The sequence below is a fragment of the Trichosurus vulpecula genome, chromosome 2 (assembly GCF_011100635.1).
Source record: "Trichosurus vulpecula isolate mTriVul1 chromosome 2, mTriVul1.pri, whole genome shotgun sequence".
NCBI classification, from domain to species: domain Eukaryota; kingdom Metazoa; phylum Chordata; class Mammalia; order Diprotodontia; family Phalangeridae; genus Trichosurus; species Trichosurus vulpecula.
In genome coordinates, this window is record NC_050574.1 from 371,829,279 (window position 1) to 371,847,999 (window position 18,721).

General features: G+C 37.5%; 1 protein-coding gene across 2 annotated transcripts in view; it reads right to left on the reverse strand.

Moving 5' to 3' along the window:
* Positions 1 to 18,721, reverse strand: part of TRAPPC10 (trafficking protein particle complex 10) — a 116,083-nt gene that overhangs the window by 74,715 nt on the left and 22,647 nt on the right. Inside the window, exon 2 of one of the 2 annotated variants that reach the window (XM_036744303.1) lies at positions 2,733 to 2,814. The exons of the other annotated variant lie outside the window; for it this stretch is intronic. Coding sequence (XP_036600198.1) covers positions 2,733 to 2,814 — 82 coding nt within the window. The remainder of the gene's footprint in view (positions 1 to 2,732; positions 2,815 to 18,721) is intronic. 2 annotated transcript variants of the gene reach the window in all.

An 18,721-nucleotide genomic window follows, 5' to 3' on the forward strand; every position in this document is an offset into this window, starting at 1 on the left:
TCATAATTTCTGTGAGGTTCAAATATAGAGTTCACACTAGGTTATATCTAATGGTGCTTCCAGCTCTAAATCTACGACCCCATGAACAATGATAATTACTGATTTGTATACTTGTCTCATCTTATTGAAATCTTTATGGGGATGATCAATACATGTGTCAATGAATGGACAAGGAGCATACAGGATAAGAAAGCACGTATGGAGTTGTCCACTGTACTGATTGAGGGACACTTAAGGTGTTACTCACCATAAGCCTGTGAAATAAGCAGTATAATTATCAAGATGATTTTACAAATGGGGAAATAAAGGCCCAGGAAAGATTAAGTTAGTTGTCTATGTCATCCAACTATTAGTTAAATAAGAATGGGATCCAGGCTTAGGACCCAAGTCTTCTGACAAGTCCAATTATCTTTTCATTACATGGATATGCACTAAAAAGAAACCAACTTCACTAACACATCAAAGAATAAGTTGCCATTTTATGAGACTTCTCAAAAACGCATTTTGAAGTTTAAAAGCCAAAAAATTATTTGTATTTTAAAAAGCATTTTAGAGTCAGTCAGCAGCAAGCATCAATTAAGGGCTTACTCTGCACCAGGCACTGTGCTAAGTGCTGCGAATACAAAGAAAGACAAAAAGAATGCCTGCCTGTAAGGAGCTCACATGCTAATGGTGGAGAGAGCACGCAAAAAATGATGTACAAACAAGACATACGCAGGGTAAATTGGTGGTAATCTCAGAGAGAAGTCACTACCATTGGAGATGGAACCAGGAAAGAGATCTCGCAGATAGCAGGATTTGAGCAAAGATTTGAAAGAGGCCTAAGAAGCTAAAAGCTGGAGATGAGCAGGGAGAACATCAATATCAATAAATATTTATTAAGCACCCAGTACGGTGCCAGGCATTCTGCTAAGTGCTGGGAATAGAAAAAGAAGCAATCCCTGACCTCAAGGAGCTTACAATCTAACAGAGTAGACTACATGCAAACAAATATAAACAAAGCAAGCTATATATTAGATAAGTAGGAAGGCACTTGAATTAAGAGGGGTTGGGAAAGACTTTCAGTAACAGACAGGATTTTAATTGGGACTTAAAGGAGCCAAGGAGATCAGTAGGACAGAGAGCATTTCAGGCATGGGGAACAGCCAAAGAAAATGCCTAGAGCCAAGAGATGGAGTATGTTGTTCATGAAATAGCCAGAAGGTTGGGGTCACTGGATTGAAATGCACATGTGGAGGAATAAGGTTTAAGACTGGAAAGGTAGACATATTGTAGGCATGGAAGAAAACTAGTATAAATGCAAGGAATTGGGAAGCAGAGTGTACTGTGCAAGGAGACCAGTACTACTAGATTGTAGAATATGGGGAGAGGAGTTAAGTAATGACAAGACTGGAGAGATAAGAAGGGGTCAGGTGGTAGAGAGCTTTAAAAGCTAGAGATTTTTATAAATGATCTTAGAGGTTGTAAGGAGTCACTGGAATATACTGAGTGGGGAAGTGATGTGGTCAGACTTCTGCTTCAGAAAAATCACTTTGGCAGCTGAGTGGAGACTGGAGTGGGGAGATGAAGTGGGCAGGGAGAGGGACCAGAAGAACCATAATCCTGCCTTGCTATCCTTGTTGGTGACTTCATTACATCTAGCCACGCCCAGGTTTGAGCATGTTCCCTCACTCCTGAAATCTGTCTATCCTACCTCCCTGGCCCCACCACTTGTTCTGGGAATGTAATCAAGTCTACATTAATATTTCTTCTGGAAAGGCATGTCAATTAATTGCCCTAATGTTCCACTTACCAGCTCTGTGCCTTCCTAGCCCAATGCGTTGCCTCCACTATTATGTTAACTCCTTGAGAGCAGGTACTAATTTGCTTTTTATATTTGTATCCCCAGCACTTAGTACAGGGCCTGACCAATAAATAAAAGCTTTTTCATTTATGTAAAAACAAAGGAAATCAATATAAGTAATATGTCTTTAAAACTATACAAACAAAAATGATGTAAAACACACTACACATCTTGAACTTTCAACAAGGATGTGCATAAAGGTAACATCTAACTGCAGAAAATGCCTCAGGTCCTGCTTCTGACCTCTAGGCCACCATCCTGGCTCATCTCCCTTCTCATCTTAAAACTTTCCTCACTCCCTGGGGCCTTCTCACCCTGGAATGATGTCCTTATGGTCCCTTTCCCACATTGGTCAGTTCCTCCTAGGGCCTCCAGTTTGGGAAGCAGCCCAAGCTAGCCATTCTTGACTCCTCTCCCAGCTCTGCTTCTGATTCTCAGGACTTGGCCACCATGCCCCAGCATAGGTACCTTCCCCCAACCTCAACATTTTGATTCTTTTATGTTACCTTCCCTCATTAGAATGTAATCTTCCAAAGGACAGGAACTATCTTTTTTTTTTTTTGCACATGGTAAATGCTTCATAAATGTCTGTAGACTGATTTTCAGAACATGCTTATCTAACCATTAAGAATCTGAAGTGTACACTTCAGTCTCTATTTGTATATTACCCTCAAGTTACCCTGTTTACTTTCTTTATCGACCCATCAATTTAAGCAAGACTTTTTAAAGCAAAAAGGCAATTAAGTGCTTAATACTTTAAGTTAGCTGGCTCATTATAATAGATTTCGAAAATTTGACTTTCTTTTCTAATTACATTAGGAACTTGGGAAAAAAAGGTCTCTTTCCCTCATGTACCCTCTAATTCCTTCAAGAGGGGCATAAAAAATACCTTCTCCATTCCATAGGTTCTCTTGGAAGCTGTTGGGATAGTGTTGGATAGACAGAAGAAAATAAATTTTGATCTCCAGCACCTACAAAGGTAACAGAGAGAAATCCAGTTATGGCTTGTCAAAATATGGAGAAGATATGGGCTCTAGGTTATTGAACCAACTTTTTTTTTTTTAAACATTGTAAAATTCAGTAAAACATATCATAAAAATAAAATCCACATTTGCTTAGGATTAATTATCTAATACCTTAATATCATCAATATTTAAATCTTACTTAAGAAGTAGTTGTTTTGACAACTGACCCATAAATAAAGGTTCTAAATATTTTATCATCTAAGATTTATGCTAAGAAAATATAGCCTTTTAGGCTAGTATCCTTTTAATAGAGGGGGTGATTCCTCCATGATTAAATGTAGAGTAACATCTTCAAGGTTGTATTTCTAACTTTAAGACTATCAAAAAGGTCTCAAAGAAGGTCAGCTCCTTCATACTTAATATTGTGATTAACAGTGCAAAACTGTCACCATCAGGTGGAAAGGTATGTATTAGTCAGAAAATTGCTCTTGGGTGTGTTTTAAAACGTCCAGAGAAAATACAGCTTTTAAGAACCACATGCCCTAATCCGTGTAGAACCACAGTCCTTATTTAAAAAAAAAAATAATAAAAGTAGTCACTGCAAATAGAAGTATTAAAAAAGAAGGGTGGGGCAGGTGATTGAGTAGGGTAAGTTAGTCATTAAGGGAAGTGGTTTCAGTCTTTTTCTCAGCTTTCTATCTCTGAACTCTTAAGTGAAAAGAGAAGAAAAAGGATCTGATGAAAACTATCAGAATTGCTAGTATAGCGCCTAAGCAAAAAGAATCAATCCCCATAGGATTGGCTTGAAATTTCTAAACTAGTTAATTCATAACTTTATACAGCAGAAAGACAACTGGATATGGAGTCAAAGGACTTAGGTTCAAATCTTAGCTCTGCCTCTACTACCGATATTAAAATATGATTCCCATACTTAAAAAGAAAAGTAAGCTATACATAGTAATCAGTTTCATGTATAATCTTTTTTTGCTCTATGTATATGGAAATGTTTGTTTTATTTGGTGTTTCAGTTCAGAATAAAAGAATTAAAATATGTAATTCAATATTAAAAAAATTAAATGGAATTCCAAGGCTAAAGATAGAGTGGGAAAAATTGTTGAACTTGGAGCCAAAGGATCTGAGCTCAAATTCTGGTTCCTCCACTTACTACATTTGACTTTGGGGAAGTTGCCCTTCTCGGACTTCAATTTTGTTGTCTGCAGAATTTGTGGTTGGGCTAAGTTACCATTACTGTCTCTTTTAGCTCTGAAGTTATAATCTAAATATAACTTGATCAAAACAGACTGTAGCTCTAGGCCTCAAAAGAAATTTATAAGTCATCTAATAAAACCCCTCCATTTTATAGATAAGGAATCTGAGGCTCATAGAGGTTAAGTGATTTTCCCAGGGTCACAGAACAAATGGCAGGGTCAGGATTTAAACTCTGGTCCTTTGACTTCAAGTTCTGCACAGTTTCCAAAGTACCACAATGGACTGGAGATACTAATTTATCTAATGCTGGAGAGGATGTGGGAAAAGTGGAACACTGTTACATTGCTGGTGGAGTTGTGAACTGATCCAGCCATTCTGGAGACCAATTTTACCCCAAAAGGATATAAAAATGTTCATACCCTTTTACCCAGCAATACCACTTCTAGGGTTGTATCCCAAAGAGATCACACAAGTGGGAAAAGGACCCATGTGTACAAAAATATTTATAGCGGCTCTTTTTGTAGTAGCAAAGAACTGGAAATCAAGGGGATGCCCATCAATTGGGGAATGGCTGAACAAGTTGTGGTATATTAATGTAATGGAATATATTGCGCTATAAGAAATGGGGAAGATACGGACTTCATAATAACCTGGAAAAACTTACATGAGATAATGCTGAGTGAGTGGAGCAGAACTAGGAGAACATTATACACAACCACAGATATATGGATTCTGTGATGACTAACCTTGATAGACTTTGCTCTTCTCAGCAATACAAGGTTCAAAGACAACTCCAAAGGACTCATGATGGAGAGAGCTATATATAGCCAGAGAAAGAACTATGGAGTTTGAATACAGATTGAGGCGAATTGTTTGCTCTCCTTTTTTTTTTTTTTTTTTGGTTTTGGTTTCTTCTTTCTCATGATTCATTCCACTGGTCATAATTCTTCTTTACAACTTGACTATTGTGTAAATAAGTGCAATGCAAAGTTATATGTAGGAGATATATCGGACTCCATGCCGTCTTTGGGAGGGAGGAGGGGTAGGGGGGAAGAAAATTTGGAACTCAAAATCATGCAGAACTGCGTGTTGCAAACTAAAAATAAAAAATCTTAATAAAAAAAAGAAATACTAATTTATCTTTAGTCTTGGAATTATATTTAAATCAGACTGCAGGATAGCTAAACATGCTCATACACTACTTCAATTTAAACCTACATTATATTTAACATTTAGGTTTATGTTTAGAGCAGCTGAACTGCAAATGACTCTTGCCAAGTATAAACTGAGACTACAAAGATATGTGTGTAAATCAAAGGGCAAAGTATCAACCCATTGTTTAAAACTGTTCTGAATTAAGGAGGGAGAAGAGACATTGGAAAACGTATGCAAGGTAAAAATAAAAGATTGCAATGTGATTAATTTTAAAATAAACTGTTACACCTGTTTCAACAGACCTTTCCCACAAAGCTTATGGATACTTAAGAGGTATACCTACAACAAAGAATTTAAAACAAAACAAAAAGCTACCAAACAACCCTATGAAAAGGAAAAAATGCAAATACAATGAAAAAAAATCTGTGAATTGCAGTATTCCACACTCGTGGACCCCCACTTCTGCAAAAAAAACAAAAAACAAAAACCAAACAAAAAAATATAACAAATGCAGAGATGTCTTCTCACATCTCTGGGGCCAAGTGTGTTCTTTCTAATTTTGTACTGTTCACTGAATTTTTAAGAGGGAATATAATCCCAAGGAATTAAACTTTAAGTCTGAAAAGGGTTAGCATTTAACTGTCATTCTGGAGAGGATGTTAACTGTCATAGCCAGAGAGACTGCTTGATCACAGAGGCATCTTAAGAAAACCACTTTTCCTGAAACAGACTACGAACTAGACTAAAGACTAAAGAACTTCTTTCCTGAGAGGAAGTGCTTGAGGTACAGCAAATACTAAGACTTTCCTCCCATGGCTGTGTTTCTGACTCTGCAGACTTCACCCTGACTTAGCTGCCTTCTGACCCTGGAACATGTGCTATGCCAATCTTGTTCTTGCAAGGTGAGCTCTATCTGGGGCCTACAGTTTAAGGAGACAGGCCTTAAGTGGCTGTGCATCATATTCTTCTAGGCTTCACTTTTAACTCTCTGAACTTCACCATAGTTCCACACAGACATCTGAATCTCTAATACTTAGCACAGTGCCTGACAAATAGTACTCAATAAATGACTGGTGCCTGCCTGTCTAAGAGAATTTTTTTTTACTGACAGTTAATTGTTGTCTTGCAAGAAATGAATTCCTAGAAGAAGCTTTAATTATCATGCTGCTAGAGGTGTTTCCAGGTATTTGCAGGATTAAGAAGACATCGATTGGAGTTGATGTTTCAGTGATCCTGGCTATGATCTTATTCACCTCAACACATCACTGAAATATTTAGATGTCTTTGTATTGTTTGTTATATTATTAATAAACTGTATCACTAGTTTATCCTAATGTTTATTCAAGCTTATGAGAGAAGGGTTTGGACATAAAGAGGTGAATAAAAGCTTAGGAGAAAATTAGTTTTTCTGGTTTAATTAATAAACAAGAGTGGGGTCTCAAAGTAAATTAATGAGAAAGACTGGATAGTTATTAAACTTATGAGAAAATATCAGAATATGATATGTTATGGCCTTGCAAACTGGGATAAGAATTTATAAGATGAATCAAATAGCAGGTTGAAAGGTAGCGGTTGGTGTTGATTGTTACCTAGATTATTACTTAGTGTAGTTCACCAAACAGCCCACCAATAAGATCCACACAGGCTATACACTGGAGTCAGTTAGTTGTTGCTAAAACCTGCTCAGGTAATCAAAGGCTATGTTCTTGTATTTCTTTTCTTTACAATAAACACAGTAGGATCTTATAGCTTATATATATTATATGTTTATACCTTTTAGTCAGTTGTGAAATAGTAAAGATGTTGTTCTCTACAGAATATTGCTTGCAAAAAACCTCGACTGTTTTCTAATAATGCCATCTGATACGTTCTATCAAGTTGGAAGGGCTTCATATGAAAAAAATGCTCTAAATCACTGAGAGAAAAGTAAATTAAAGGAACTCTGATTACAAGCACACTCATCAGATTGGCAAAGCTGACAAAAAAAGGACAATGACTAATGTCGGACAGGGTGGGAGAAAACAGGTACATTAATATTCTGTTGGTGGAGCTGTAAACTGGACCAGCCATTATGAAAAGCAATTTGGAACTATGCCAAAAAAGCTATTAAATTTTGCATACCTTTTAACTCAGTGATGTATTTACTATGTCTATATCTCCAAAGAGATCAAAGAAAGAAAAGGAATGTTATGTACAAAAATATTTATAGCAGTTCTTCCTCATGGTAAAGCTTTGGAAACTGAGAAGGTGTCATGGCTGAAAATGTTATGGTAAATCAATGTGATGGAATATTATTTCTCTGTAATGAATGACAAAGGAGAGTTTTGGAGAAAGCTGGGAAGACTTGATCTAGAGTAAGCTGGGATGAACTGATCTAGAGTGAGATGAGCAGAACCAGGAGAACAATAATACAGTAACAACAATATCATAATGACAAACAACTTTGAAAGATTTGGGAATTCTGATGAACACAATGACCAACCACAATTCCAAAGGACTCATGATGATACACTACTGCCTACCTCTTGATAGGCAGGTGATTTTTGGACATGGCCAATAGGAAGTTGTTTTATTTGATTATACATGTTTATAAGAGGGTTCCCCCCCCCCCGACTTCCTTTCCTAATTGAGGAAGGAAGAGTGGAGGGAAAAAAGGGAGATCTTCATTTGAAAATAAAAGAAAAGGGCAGCTAGGCGGCGCAATGGACAGAGCACTGGCCCTGGAGTCAGGAGGACCTGAGTCAAATTTGGCTTCAGACACTTGACACTTACTAGCTGTGTGACACTGGGTGAGTCACTTAACCCCAATTACCTCACAAAAAAAGAAAATAAAATGTTTTTAAGAAGGAAAAAAAGCTGGAAGGGTTCAAGGATGGTCCTAGCAACAGACTAAGGCCTTTTCAAAATCACTAGTGGGCTAGCTATTTGGTGATGAATTCTTTGGTCATGGCAATCCATGAAATAAATAAGAATAAAAAAATGACACAGTCCTATGTGGTTGTCTTCTACTTCTGCAGCAACAGTGGAGAAGTGACTAGAAAAAGAACTAGAAAAAAATCGCATGATTTTTAGATAATCTATAAACTTTAATTCAACTCTTAGTATTCTAAAGGCAAGATCCTTTCCCAACATTCAATGAATAAACATATTTATGCAGGAGCCCAATGAGATCAATCCCGACATTCTTGCTATAAACAAAACCAGGAGAAAGAGGTAAGTTCTAGCTAAATGGAAAGATGGTTCATGAGTAACCCTTGGAGAGGCAAAGAAAGATAAATATCTTACATCCAAAGGCAATAAAAAACTGTATCAAGGGATTTGGTCATGTTGTATTGCAATACTGAAAAGTCATTATTTGAAAACTGACCATCATGAACATAACTGCACATTATGTACCAACATCACTGGCAGAAGTTAATAAAGAATAGAAATATTCTACCAAGAACACAATAAGACCTCCCAAATTAAATCAACATAAAATTTGACTTTCCATGTTTTTAATACAAATCTGGGAATAGGTGAGGATTATGAAAAACCTATTAGAAAGCACAGTTCACGATGAAGGAATGAAAAAGGCCAAAGATAAATCCTAAACAAATCTTATGCCTTTGTAACACGAATAATCTAAAAAGAGTTTTGAAACTGTTTCTACTATTAAGAACAACAGATCCACCAAACTTAGATGCTGACATCATATGTTCTTATTAAGGAATTAGAAATACCATTAAAAGCAACAAAGAGAAGAAAAAGCAGCCAGATCAGACCAAGCAAATATAAAAGATATCTGAGCTTCAGGGAACATAACTGTGATGGTGCTGAGTGTTTGAAGGAAGGAAAAGATACCAAACGTGTGGGGGGGAAACCCCTCAGATTTTATTAATACTGAAAAAAGGTGACAGAATATAATAAATTAGTGATTTACATACCTACTTTGCCATCTACACAAAATCTTCATTAAATTTATCTACATAAGACTTCAGAGCATCCTTCATAACGGTTTTTGCCCATAAGCCCTTCACAATAACTACTAGAATCAGAAGTCTCATCACACACTACAATTTAATTAACAATATTCACTATGTATAGTTTCCAAAAATGGCTTGAACCCCCTAAGCACCAAAAATCTATTAATTTTTAAAAGTCTAAAGTACAAAATGAGGAGGCAAAACTCATACAGTTATTTTAAAACTCACTCTAATTATAAAGGGGGCTATTAATATTGCAAAAGACCCAGTAAGAATTGAGTTTTGGAGTTTCTTAGCCAAAAAGTCATGACTCCAGAAGATATGGGTAGTAACTTGATTTATTACAAGAGAAAGGCACATGCATGTGGGAAGTCCTTATACTAAGGAAGGAATCTGCAATATAGTCTTGAATATTTATGGGTCACAAAAAAAGGGGGGTGGTGGTCTCATGGGAGGAGTGGAGGGTAATCCCCTCCCAAATGGGAGTAGCATGGGAGAAGGGGAGAAGGACTAGTTCTCTCTTGAAGGGGAGAAGAAAGGAGGACAAAGGGAAGGACAGCATGAGTAAGAAAGATGACAAAAGCATGTTTTCCCTTGGGAACTACTACACTATGAAGATTTGATGATCTGCTTATCTACAAGGGTCCCAGCTGCACAAACAGTTTATCACTCTGGTGGAGTCTGACTGGCGACTTGTCTTGTAGCTGGATCAATTCTTAGGGACATACTAGTAAGTTATGTCAGCTGAGAGTTGGCGGTGGTGGTGGTGGGACTTTATCCTTCACACAACTCTACTGTTTCTGGAAAACAGGACAATTCAAGAAGGTGTTTGGGGGCCCCTCCACAAATTGAATTTAATTTAGATACACAAGCAAAAGGTAACAACCTGCCTAGAACTGAGGTACCTCCCCCTGCCTCTTTTTAAACAAAGGTCAATTTATACTCAATTTATTTTAACCAATAGAACACTCGTGTTTTTCTTTCTGTTGTGGGTTGGAGGACAGTAGGTGAGAAAGGAAATAAGCAAATAAGTTACTTGGTGATGAATTCTTTGGTTATTATTAGGATTATCAAGAGCCTTTTAAACAACGCTTACTTTAGTTAAATAAATTGAAGAAAGTCATGTCAATTATTTATATTTAGTCAATAAGGAATCCAGTTTTTTAAATCTGCTTAAGGAGAAAGACTAAAGACTGTATGAAAAGGGGAAGACTACAAAAACCTCTCATACTATAAAATTATTTCTATAGTAAATAAGATTGTGTCTCAAAAATATAATAGTTCACAGAGTGCAACTAGGTGACACAGTAGATAGGGCACTGGACCTGGCATCAAATGTGGCCTCAGACATGTACTATACGTGTAACACTGGGCAAGTCATTTAACTTCTGTTTGTCCCAGTTTCCTTATCTGTAAGATGAAGATAATATTAGCACCTACCTCGAAGAGTTGTTATAAGGATCAAATCAGATAATAATTGTAAAGCGCTTCATACAGTGCCTGGCACATAGTAAGATTGATATCAATGTTAATTATCATCATTAATAAACTTGAAATTTGCAAAGCATTCTGCATACATCAAATGAGCTAATGTATATAAGGTAGCAATATAGAAATGTAAGTTATTACTGGTCAAGTAGTAGTAAAACCTTAAGAAGCCCAAATTTAAAAAGGAAAAGATAGATTGTAAATCAAATAACTTGTAGAAGCAAAACAAATCTTAGCAGCTCTCTCTGACCAAAGAGACTAATTAATAACGAACAAATCTGACCAAAATAGGGACTGGATATAGACAAACCCATTGAATTATGATTCTTGATATGCCAAAGGTTTTTTGTCATACTTTGTACGTGCTCCATCAACTAAGACAAAAATTTAGTTCTCATAATTGTTTATAAATTTAAGAGCTATTCTGTAACTACTTATTAAAATGAATCATAAATGCTAGATAGTAATACATAGCACACAATAAAGAGAAAAATTAGTAATACTGAGATAATAAAGAAATTATTTTAAAGTTTCACAAATGCCAAAACGAAGAAGCAAGCCCCGCTAGCCTATCACATATTATCTCACTATGGAGAACCACTTAAGTGTTCATCTTTTTTAAAATTTTGAACCTCATCAAGTTTCCCATTTAAGAAAGGGGGAAAACAAGAGGAAGAATACTATCATTATACTGATCCTGGAGTCCCCAACATGTCCAGTTGTCTTCTGTTTCTTTCACCATCCCGATCAATTTATGAGTTACTACTTTCAATCCACCATCCAATTTTCTCCTTTCTTCCTCCCCAAACCCTCTTTTTAAAATTATTGACTACTTTGTACCTTATCAAGGTGATCTAACAGAAAGAACACTGGACTGGGCATCAGAAGTTCCTGTTCAAGTCTTTCAACCTCTTTGAGCCTTAAGTTTCCTCATCTGTAAAATGGAGATAAAAATATTTACACTTCTGTCCTTTTGTTGGGCTGTGTGTCCTTGCTGGGCTGTGTAAGGAAAGTGCTCCACAAACCTTAAAGTGCTGGAGAACCAAGTCAATATATGTGATGTGCATTACTGTACTATATAAGCATATGAATGATTATGATTAATCTCTATTCCGTACATTGTACCTAGTTATCATGCACCATGGGGACAATTCCAATGACTAGTCACTGCCCTCTAAGTAAATGAAAAATCTTGACCGCTGGTTTTAAGATCCTCCATCAGCTTTTCCCAACCTGCTTAACTAGTATCATCTTTTACTATACCACATCTTGAATCCTCCATTTGATTCTAACAAATCTTCTTTAACCTCTTCCATTTACACACTTCTCTTACCCATAAACCTGAGAAGTGACACTGAATAGTATCAAGTGTTAGAGTCCGAGTTGGAGGACTTCACCTTCCAATTTTGGCTCTGCCATGCAGTAGCTGTGTGACTTTAGGTAAGTCCCTTCAACCTAAATCTCAGCTCCCTCATCTATGAAATGACCTCTGAGCTCCCTTTTAGCTCTAAATTTATGATCCTATGAACCCTTCCTTCAGCCCACAGACATGTAAAAATATACTATTAACCAAATCACAACCCAACAGGCTTTTAAGTTTTAATATAAGTCCTATCTATCCTTCCTTCATTAATATCCAGACAGAAACTAGCAATTCGATTTGCCTCAATGACATATACTTGTTTGTATAGTTACTGTATACCTTCCTCCCTCCCTCTCTGTATGTATGTGTGTATATGTATATATATTTCACCTCTCATCTTAACATGTAGCTCTTTGGGGGTAGATTTTGTTTAAATTCCTTCTATGATGACTTACTCAATGAGCACGCAAGTAATTTTTGATTATAATTATTTCCAGTCTTCTCACTTATCCCTTAAAAGATTAAGTTACGAAAGTCTAGAGTGCACAAAAAGGTACCTGGTATGGCTTTTTCTCTGTGGAGTTCAAGTCTGTGATGTCTTTTATTAAAAAAGTGAACAACAAGTATGTTTACAGACCCTTCATTCCTTTATCGTAAAATAACAGGGCTGGAATGGATAGTCTCTTGCCAAGTTCAATAATTCTTTGACCTGTTATAGTTTGTACCCCACTGACATAGTCTTACAGAGCACCATGCTTAGACAGGAGGCACAAATAATTTTTAGACAAAAATCAAGTTGAGAAACATTTATTAAGTACCTACTATGCTCCCCCCAAATAACAATAGATAGCATTTTCATAATGCTATGCTTTCATTTAAGGTTTGCAAAGAGTTTTACAAATATTATGTTATCCTCACAAGCGCAGAGGTAGAGGTGCTATTATTATCCTCATTTTACAGATGAGGGGTCTGAGGCAGAAAGAGGTTAAATGACTTGCCCAGGATCACACAGCTATTAAGTTTCTGAGATTTAATTGAACTTGTCTACCTGACTCTAGACCCAGCATTCTACATACTGTGCAAACCTAGGTGAAGGTGCCAAAGGCATAAAGAATTTTTAGTCAAAAATAGATGATTATTGCTGTAGGAATTCAGAGAAGGAAGAGCTCTAAATGATCAAAGAAAGCTTTACTGAAGAGGCTAGACTTGAACTGGGCATTCAAAGAGGGATAAAAATTTGAGCTGACAAAAAGGAAGAGAGTATCCTAGTTAAGGGTCACATAATGAACAAAGATTACTGAGGATGAATGAACAAGACATTACAGGAACAGTGACTAGACAAACCTGGCTCAGCCACTTGGGCATTAGAGCACTGGAAAATAAAATTAGAAAGGTAGATTGTTTCTTTGAATTTTTAAAAGTTTTACCAATGCCTCTTGTTTTTCAGACAATGGTCATTTCCCAACACAGTGAATCTCAACTACTCATCCCACCCATACACTTTTTCCCTCCAAACAAATTTAAATAATACCTCAAAAAGAATTCTGGAGCAGCAGAATCAATAAAAGGACAGGGTGAAACAATTTTCCATCCCAAAACAACTTAGAAGTTTGGCAGGAAAGGTCTGACTCCCAGGGGTAAGAGTGGAGTACAGTCCCATGCAGGCTGAGCCCTGGCAAACCACAGCAGGCTTTGGAGGCAACTAAATCCACAGCAGCAGCTTCTGGAGCTCTCAGTCCAAAGTTGGTAAGGGGCTCAGACAACTGGTCAGAAGAAGATTACAGGGGTTCTTTTGCTGGCACTGTGTACAGGACCTTGTTGTATTGTCCATACATGGATCCAGGTCACAGTCCCAGGGCAAGAAGGAGTACTAACACACCAGACCTTGCAGCTGCAGGGGAACAGGGACCCCAGTTATAGTTCCAAGGTGGAAAAGAATGCTTGTAGTCTCTCAAAGACCCGAACGTAGAACAAGAGAGTAATTAATTAGCAAACACACCTCTCCTTAGATCATACCAACCTGGAAGAACTGAAAACTTATTGACTCCCCTCCCCCCCTCCACTCCCTGGAACTAGCTCTGAAAAGAGCTACACAAAAAACCTGAGGCTTAGGACAGTGTCCTCTCCACCCTAGAAGAGCCCAACTTTAACATAAAGTTCAAAATCAAGAAATAGGCTGGAAAAATGAGCAAACAACAAAAGAACCTGAACATCGAGTTACTATGGTGACAGGGAAGAGTCAAAAAAAAAACTCAAAAGAAGACAATATCAAACAGCTATATGCAAAGCCTCAAAGAAAAATGTGAATTGGTCTCAGGCCCCAAAAGAATTCCTGGAAGAGTTCCAAAAAGAGTTTAAAAATCAATTAAGGAAAAAAAAATAAATCAATTAAGCAAGGCAGAAGAAAAATTGGGGGAAAAAAATGAAAAAGATCTAAGAAAATAATGAAAAAAGAGTTAATAGCTTGGTAAAGGGGGCACAAAAATCCACTGAAGAGAATTTCTTAAAAAGAAGTACAGAATTTCACTGAAGAAAAGAATTTTTTACAACACAGAACTGGCCAAATGAAAAAGGAAGTACAAAAGCTCACTGAAGAAAATAATTCCTTAAAGATCAGAAATGGGTGAGTGGGAACTAAATGAGTCCATGAGAAAAAAAAAAAACAACAACAATACAACAAAATCAAAAGAATAAAAAAAATAGAAGAAAATGTTAAATATCTCATTGGAAAAACAACTGACCTGAAAGCCATGATTAAAAAAAAAGTCTAGATATCATCTTTCAAGAAATTATCAAGGGGTGGGGGGGCGGGCGGAGCCAAGATGGTGGCTGGAAAGTAGGGACTAGCGTGAGCTCCCCGCCGAGCCCCCCAAAAACCTATAAAAAAATGGCTCTGAACCAATTCTAGAACTGCAGAACCCACAAAATAGCAGAGGGAAGCAGGGCTCCAGCCCAGGACAGCCTGGATGGCCTCTGGGTGAGGTCTATCCCACATGGAGCTGGGAGCGGAGCAGAGACCAGAGTGGGCTGCGCGGACCAACCAGACCAGGAGCCGGAGCGGGTCCTAGAGCCCTGAATCAGTGAGCTGCAGCAGTTACCAGACTTCTCAACCCACAAACACCAAAGACAACAGAGAAAGTTAGTGGGAAAAGCTGCTGGGAAAGAGTTTAAAAAGGAGTTCCCAATTCGGCCACTGCCCCGGGGGGCAGAGGAGGTGGGGCAGCTACAGTTGCTTCCGGTCCCAGGCCCACCTGGTGGGAGGAATTAAGTGGCAGATCAGAGCAGGAGTGCAGAACCCGCTGAAGATCTAAGTCCACTCTGGGTTGGGGGTTCTTAGGGAAGGAGGAGTGCTGGTGTGGCAGAGCTGGTGCATCCCCCTAGACTTGGAACATAGTTCTCTTAACTCTACAAGCAGTCATAACCCGCTGAAAAACTCAAGGGTCAAGTTAGTTGGCTGGGAATATGGCCAGGTAGCGAAAATGCACCCAGATCAGTCTCAGACTCTGGAATCTTTCTCTGGTGACAAAGAAGACCAAAACATACAGACAGAAGAAGTTAACAAAGTCAAAGAGCCTACAGCAAAAGCCTCCAAGAAAAACATGAACTGGTCTCAGGCCATGGAAGAGCTCAAAAAGGATTTGGAAAAGCAAGTTAGAGAAGTAGAGGAAAAATTGGGAAGAGAAATGAGAAGGATGCGAGAAAACCATGAAAAACAAGTCAATGACTTGCTAAAGGAGACCCAAAAAAATACTGAAAAATACACTGAAGAAAACAACACCTTAAAAAACAGACTAACTCAAATGGCAAAAGAGGTCCAAAAGGCAATGAGGAGAAGAATGCCTTGAAAGGCAGACTTAGCCAAATGGAAAAGGAGGTCCAAAAGACCACTGAAGAAAATACTACCTTCAAAATGAGATTGGAGCAAGTGGAAGCTAGTGACTTGATGAGAAATCAAGATATTATAAAACAGAATCAAAGGAATGAAAAAATGGAAGACAACGTCAAATATCATTAGAAAGACCACTGACCTGGAAAATAGATCCAGGAGAGATAATTTAAAAATTATTGGACTACCTGAAAGCCATGATCAAAAAAAGAGCCTAGATCTTATCTTTCAAGAAATTATGAAGGAGAACTGCCCTGATATTCTAGAGCCACAGGGCAAAATAGAAATTGAAAGAATCCACTCATCGCCTCCTGAAATAGATCCCAAAAAGAAATCTCCTAGGAATATTGTCACCAAATTCCAGAGCTCCCAGATCAAGGAGAAAATACTGCAAGCAGTCAGAAAGAAACAATTTGAGTATTGTGGAAACCCAATCAGAATAACCCAAGATCTAGCAGCTTCTACATTAAGGGATCAAAGGGCTTGGAATACGATATTCTGGAGGTCAATGGAGCTAGGATTAAAACCAAGACTCACCTACCCAGCAAAACTGAGTATCATGCTCCAAGGCAAAATATCGACTTTTAATAAAATAGAGGACTTTCAAGCTTTCTCAGTGAAAAGACCAGAGCTGAATAGAAAATTTGACTTTCAAACACAAGAATCAAGAGAAGCATGAAAAGGCAATCAAGAAAAAGAACAAGAAAAAGAAATTGCAAGGGACTTACTAAAGTTGAACTGTTTTGTTTACATTCCTACATGGAAAGATGATGTGTATGATTCATGAGACCTCAGTATTAGGGTAGTTGAAGGGAATATGCATATATATACATACATACATACATATATATATCCTTATGCATATATATATATGTATATGTGAGTGTGTATGTATGTATATATGTACGTGGAGAGAAAGAGAGAGAGAGAGCGGGCACAGGGTGAGTTGAAGATGAAGGGAAGATATCTAAAAGAAATAAAATCAAATTAAGGGATGAGAGAGGAATTTATTGAGAGAGGGAGACAGGGAGAGATAGAATGGGGTAAATTATCTCGCATAAAAGTGGCAAGAAAAAGCAGTTCTGTAGGAAGAGAAGAGAAGGCAGGTGAGGGGGAATGAGTGAATCTTGCTCTCATCAAATCTGACCTAGGAGGGAATACATACATACTCATTTGGGTATCTTACCTCACAGGAAAAAAGGAGGAAGAAGATAAAAAAAAGCGGGGTATGACAGAAGGGAGGGCAGATGGGGGTGGAGGTAATCAAAAACAAATACTTTTGAAAGGGGACAGGGCCAAGGGAGAAAATTCAATAAAGGGGGATAGGTTAGGAAGGTGCAAAATATGGTTAGTCTTTCACAACATGAGTATTGTGGAAGGGTTATACATAATGATACGCATGTGGCCTATGTTGAATTGCTTGACTTCTTAGGAAGGGAAGAGGGGAGAGAATTTAGAACTCAAAGTTTTAAAAACAGACGTTCAAAAACAAAAAAAAAGTTTTTGCATGCAACTAGAAAATAAGATACACAGGCAATGGGGCGTAGAAATTTATCTTGCCCTACAAGAATGGAAGGGAAAAGGGGATGGGAGGGGAGTGGGGTGACAGAAGGGAGGGCTGACTGGGGAACAGGGCAACCAGAATATACGCCATCTTGGATTGGGGCCGGGGGTTGAAACGGGGAGAAAATTTGTAATTCAAACTCTCGTGAAAATCAATGCTGAAAACTAAATAAATAAAAAATTTAAAAAATTTTAAAAAATAAAAATAAAAAAATTAATTAATAAATAAAATGAAAAAAAAAAAAGAAATTATCAAGGAAAATTGCCCTGATATTCTAGAACCAGAGGGTAAAATAGGAAGAAAAAATGAAAACCCAATAGAAGAGAGATATCTCCAGAAGAAAAGAACAAGATGGAAATAACAATCAAAGTCTAAAGAGGATGTCGATCCTTTCATAACAATTTCCAGAGTGGTTTAGTATAACAATAAGAGATAAATGACTAGCACCTAAAAGGACAGAAATTAGATAGCTAAAAAAAAGGATTCAACAATACAATCATGAGAATTGTCAAGTGTCTCCTCTGCTCAAGAAGCTTATGGGGCTCCTTATTGCCTCTAACCTAAAATATGATAAAATAAAATATACTTAAGTATATAATAAAATGTATTTTCCCCTCTCAAATATACTTAATTTTAGGTAAACTGGTCTGCTTGCTCTTCTCAACATAACATTCCATCATGTCTCCATTTTGCTGCACAGGCTGATCCCTACATGCGCACTACAATGTAGGCTCCCTGAAGGCAGGAACTGTTTCATTTTTGCTTTTGTAATCCCAGTGCCTGACATAAAATGCATTCAATAAGTACTTGTCAATTAATTGAAATGAAAGAAAGGGTTGGAATGTTAAAGTGTTTCAAAAGTACAAATCTGTTCCAATTCAATTGATATATTAGGAAAAATTCTCAGCACAATGCAAATTTTGAGTTCACTTCTGAGCAATTTCTTCCCTGACAAACGGGAACAAAAACCACCTCAGAAAACTGTACCACTTCACAATAATTCACAAGCTGCCATCCCTCCAACATGTGATATTTATTGTCTCTCTTCTGGTACAGTAGGAACTATCAGACAAGGGCTGTTCAGAAACATCCCTTTCTGCCAAGGCCTCTAAACTCAAGGCTCAGAGTTGAGGCTCACGTAGCCAAGGGCACAGGCTGAGCAGCAGCTCCAAGTTAAGATGTGGCCACTATTTATTGCAGTATTTATGTATTTCTTAACCATTTAACATGTATGAATCTGTGCTGCTACTTATTAGGTTCCTATCTTTTGTGTGTGTGTCATG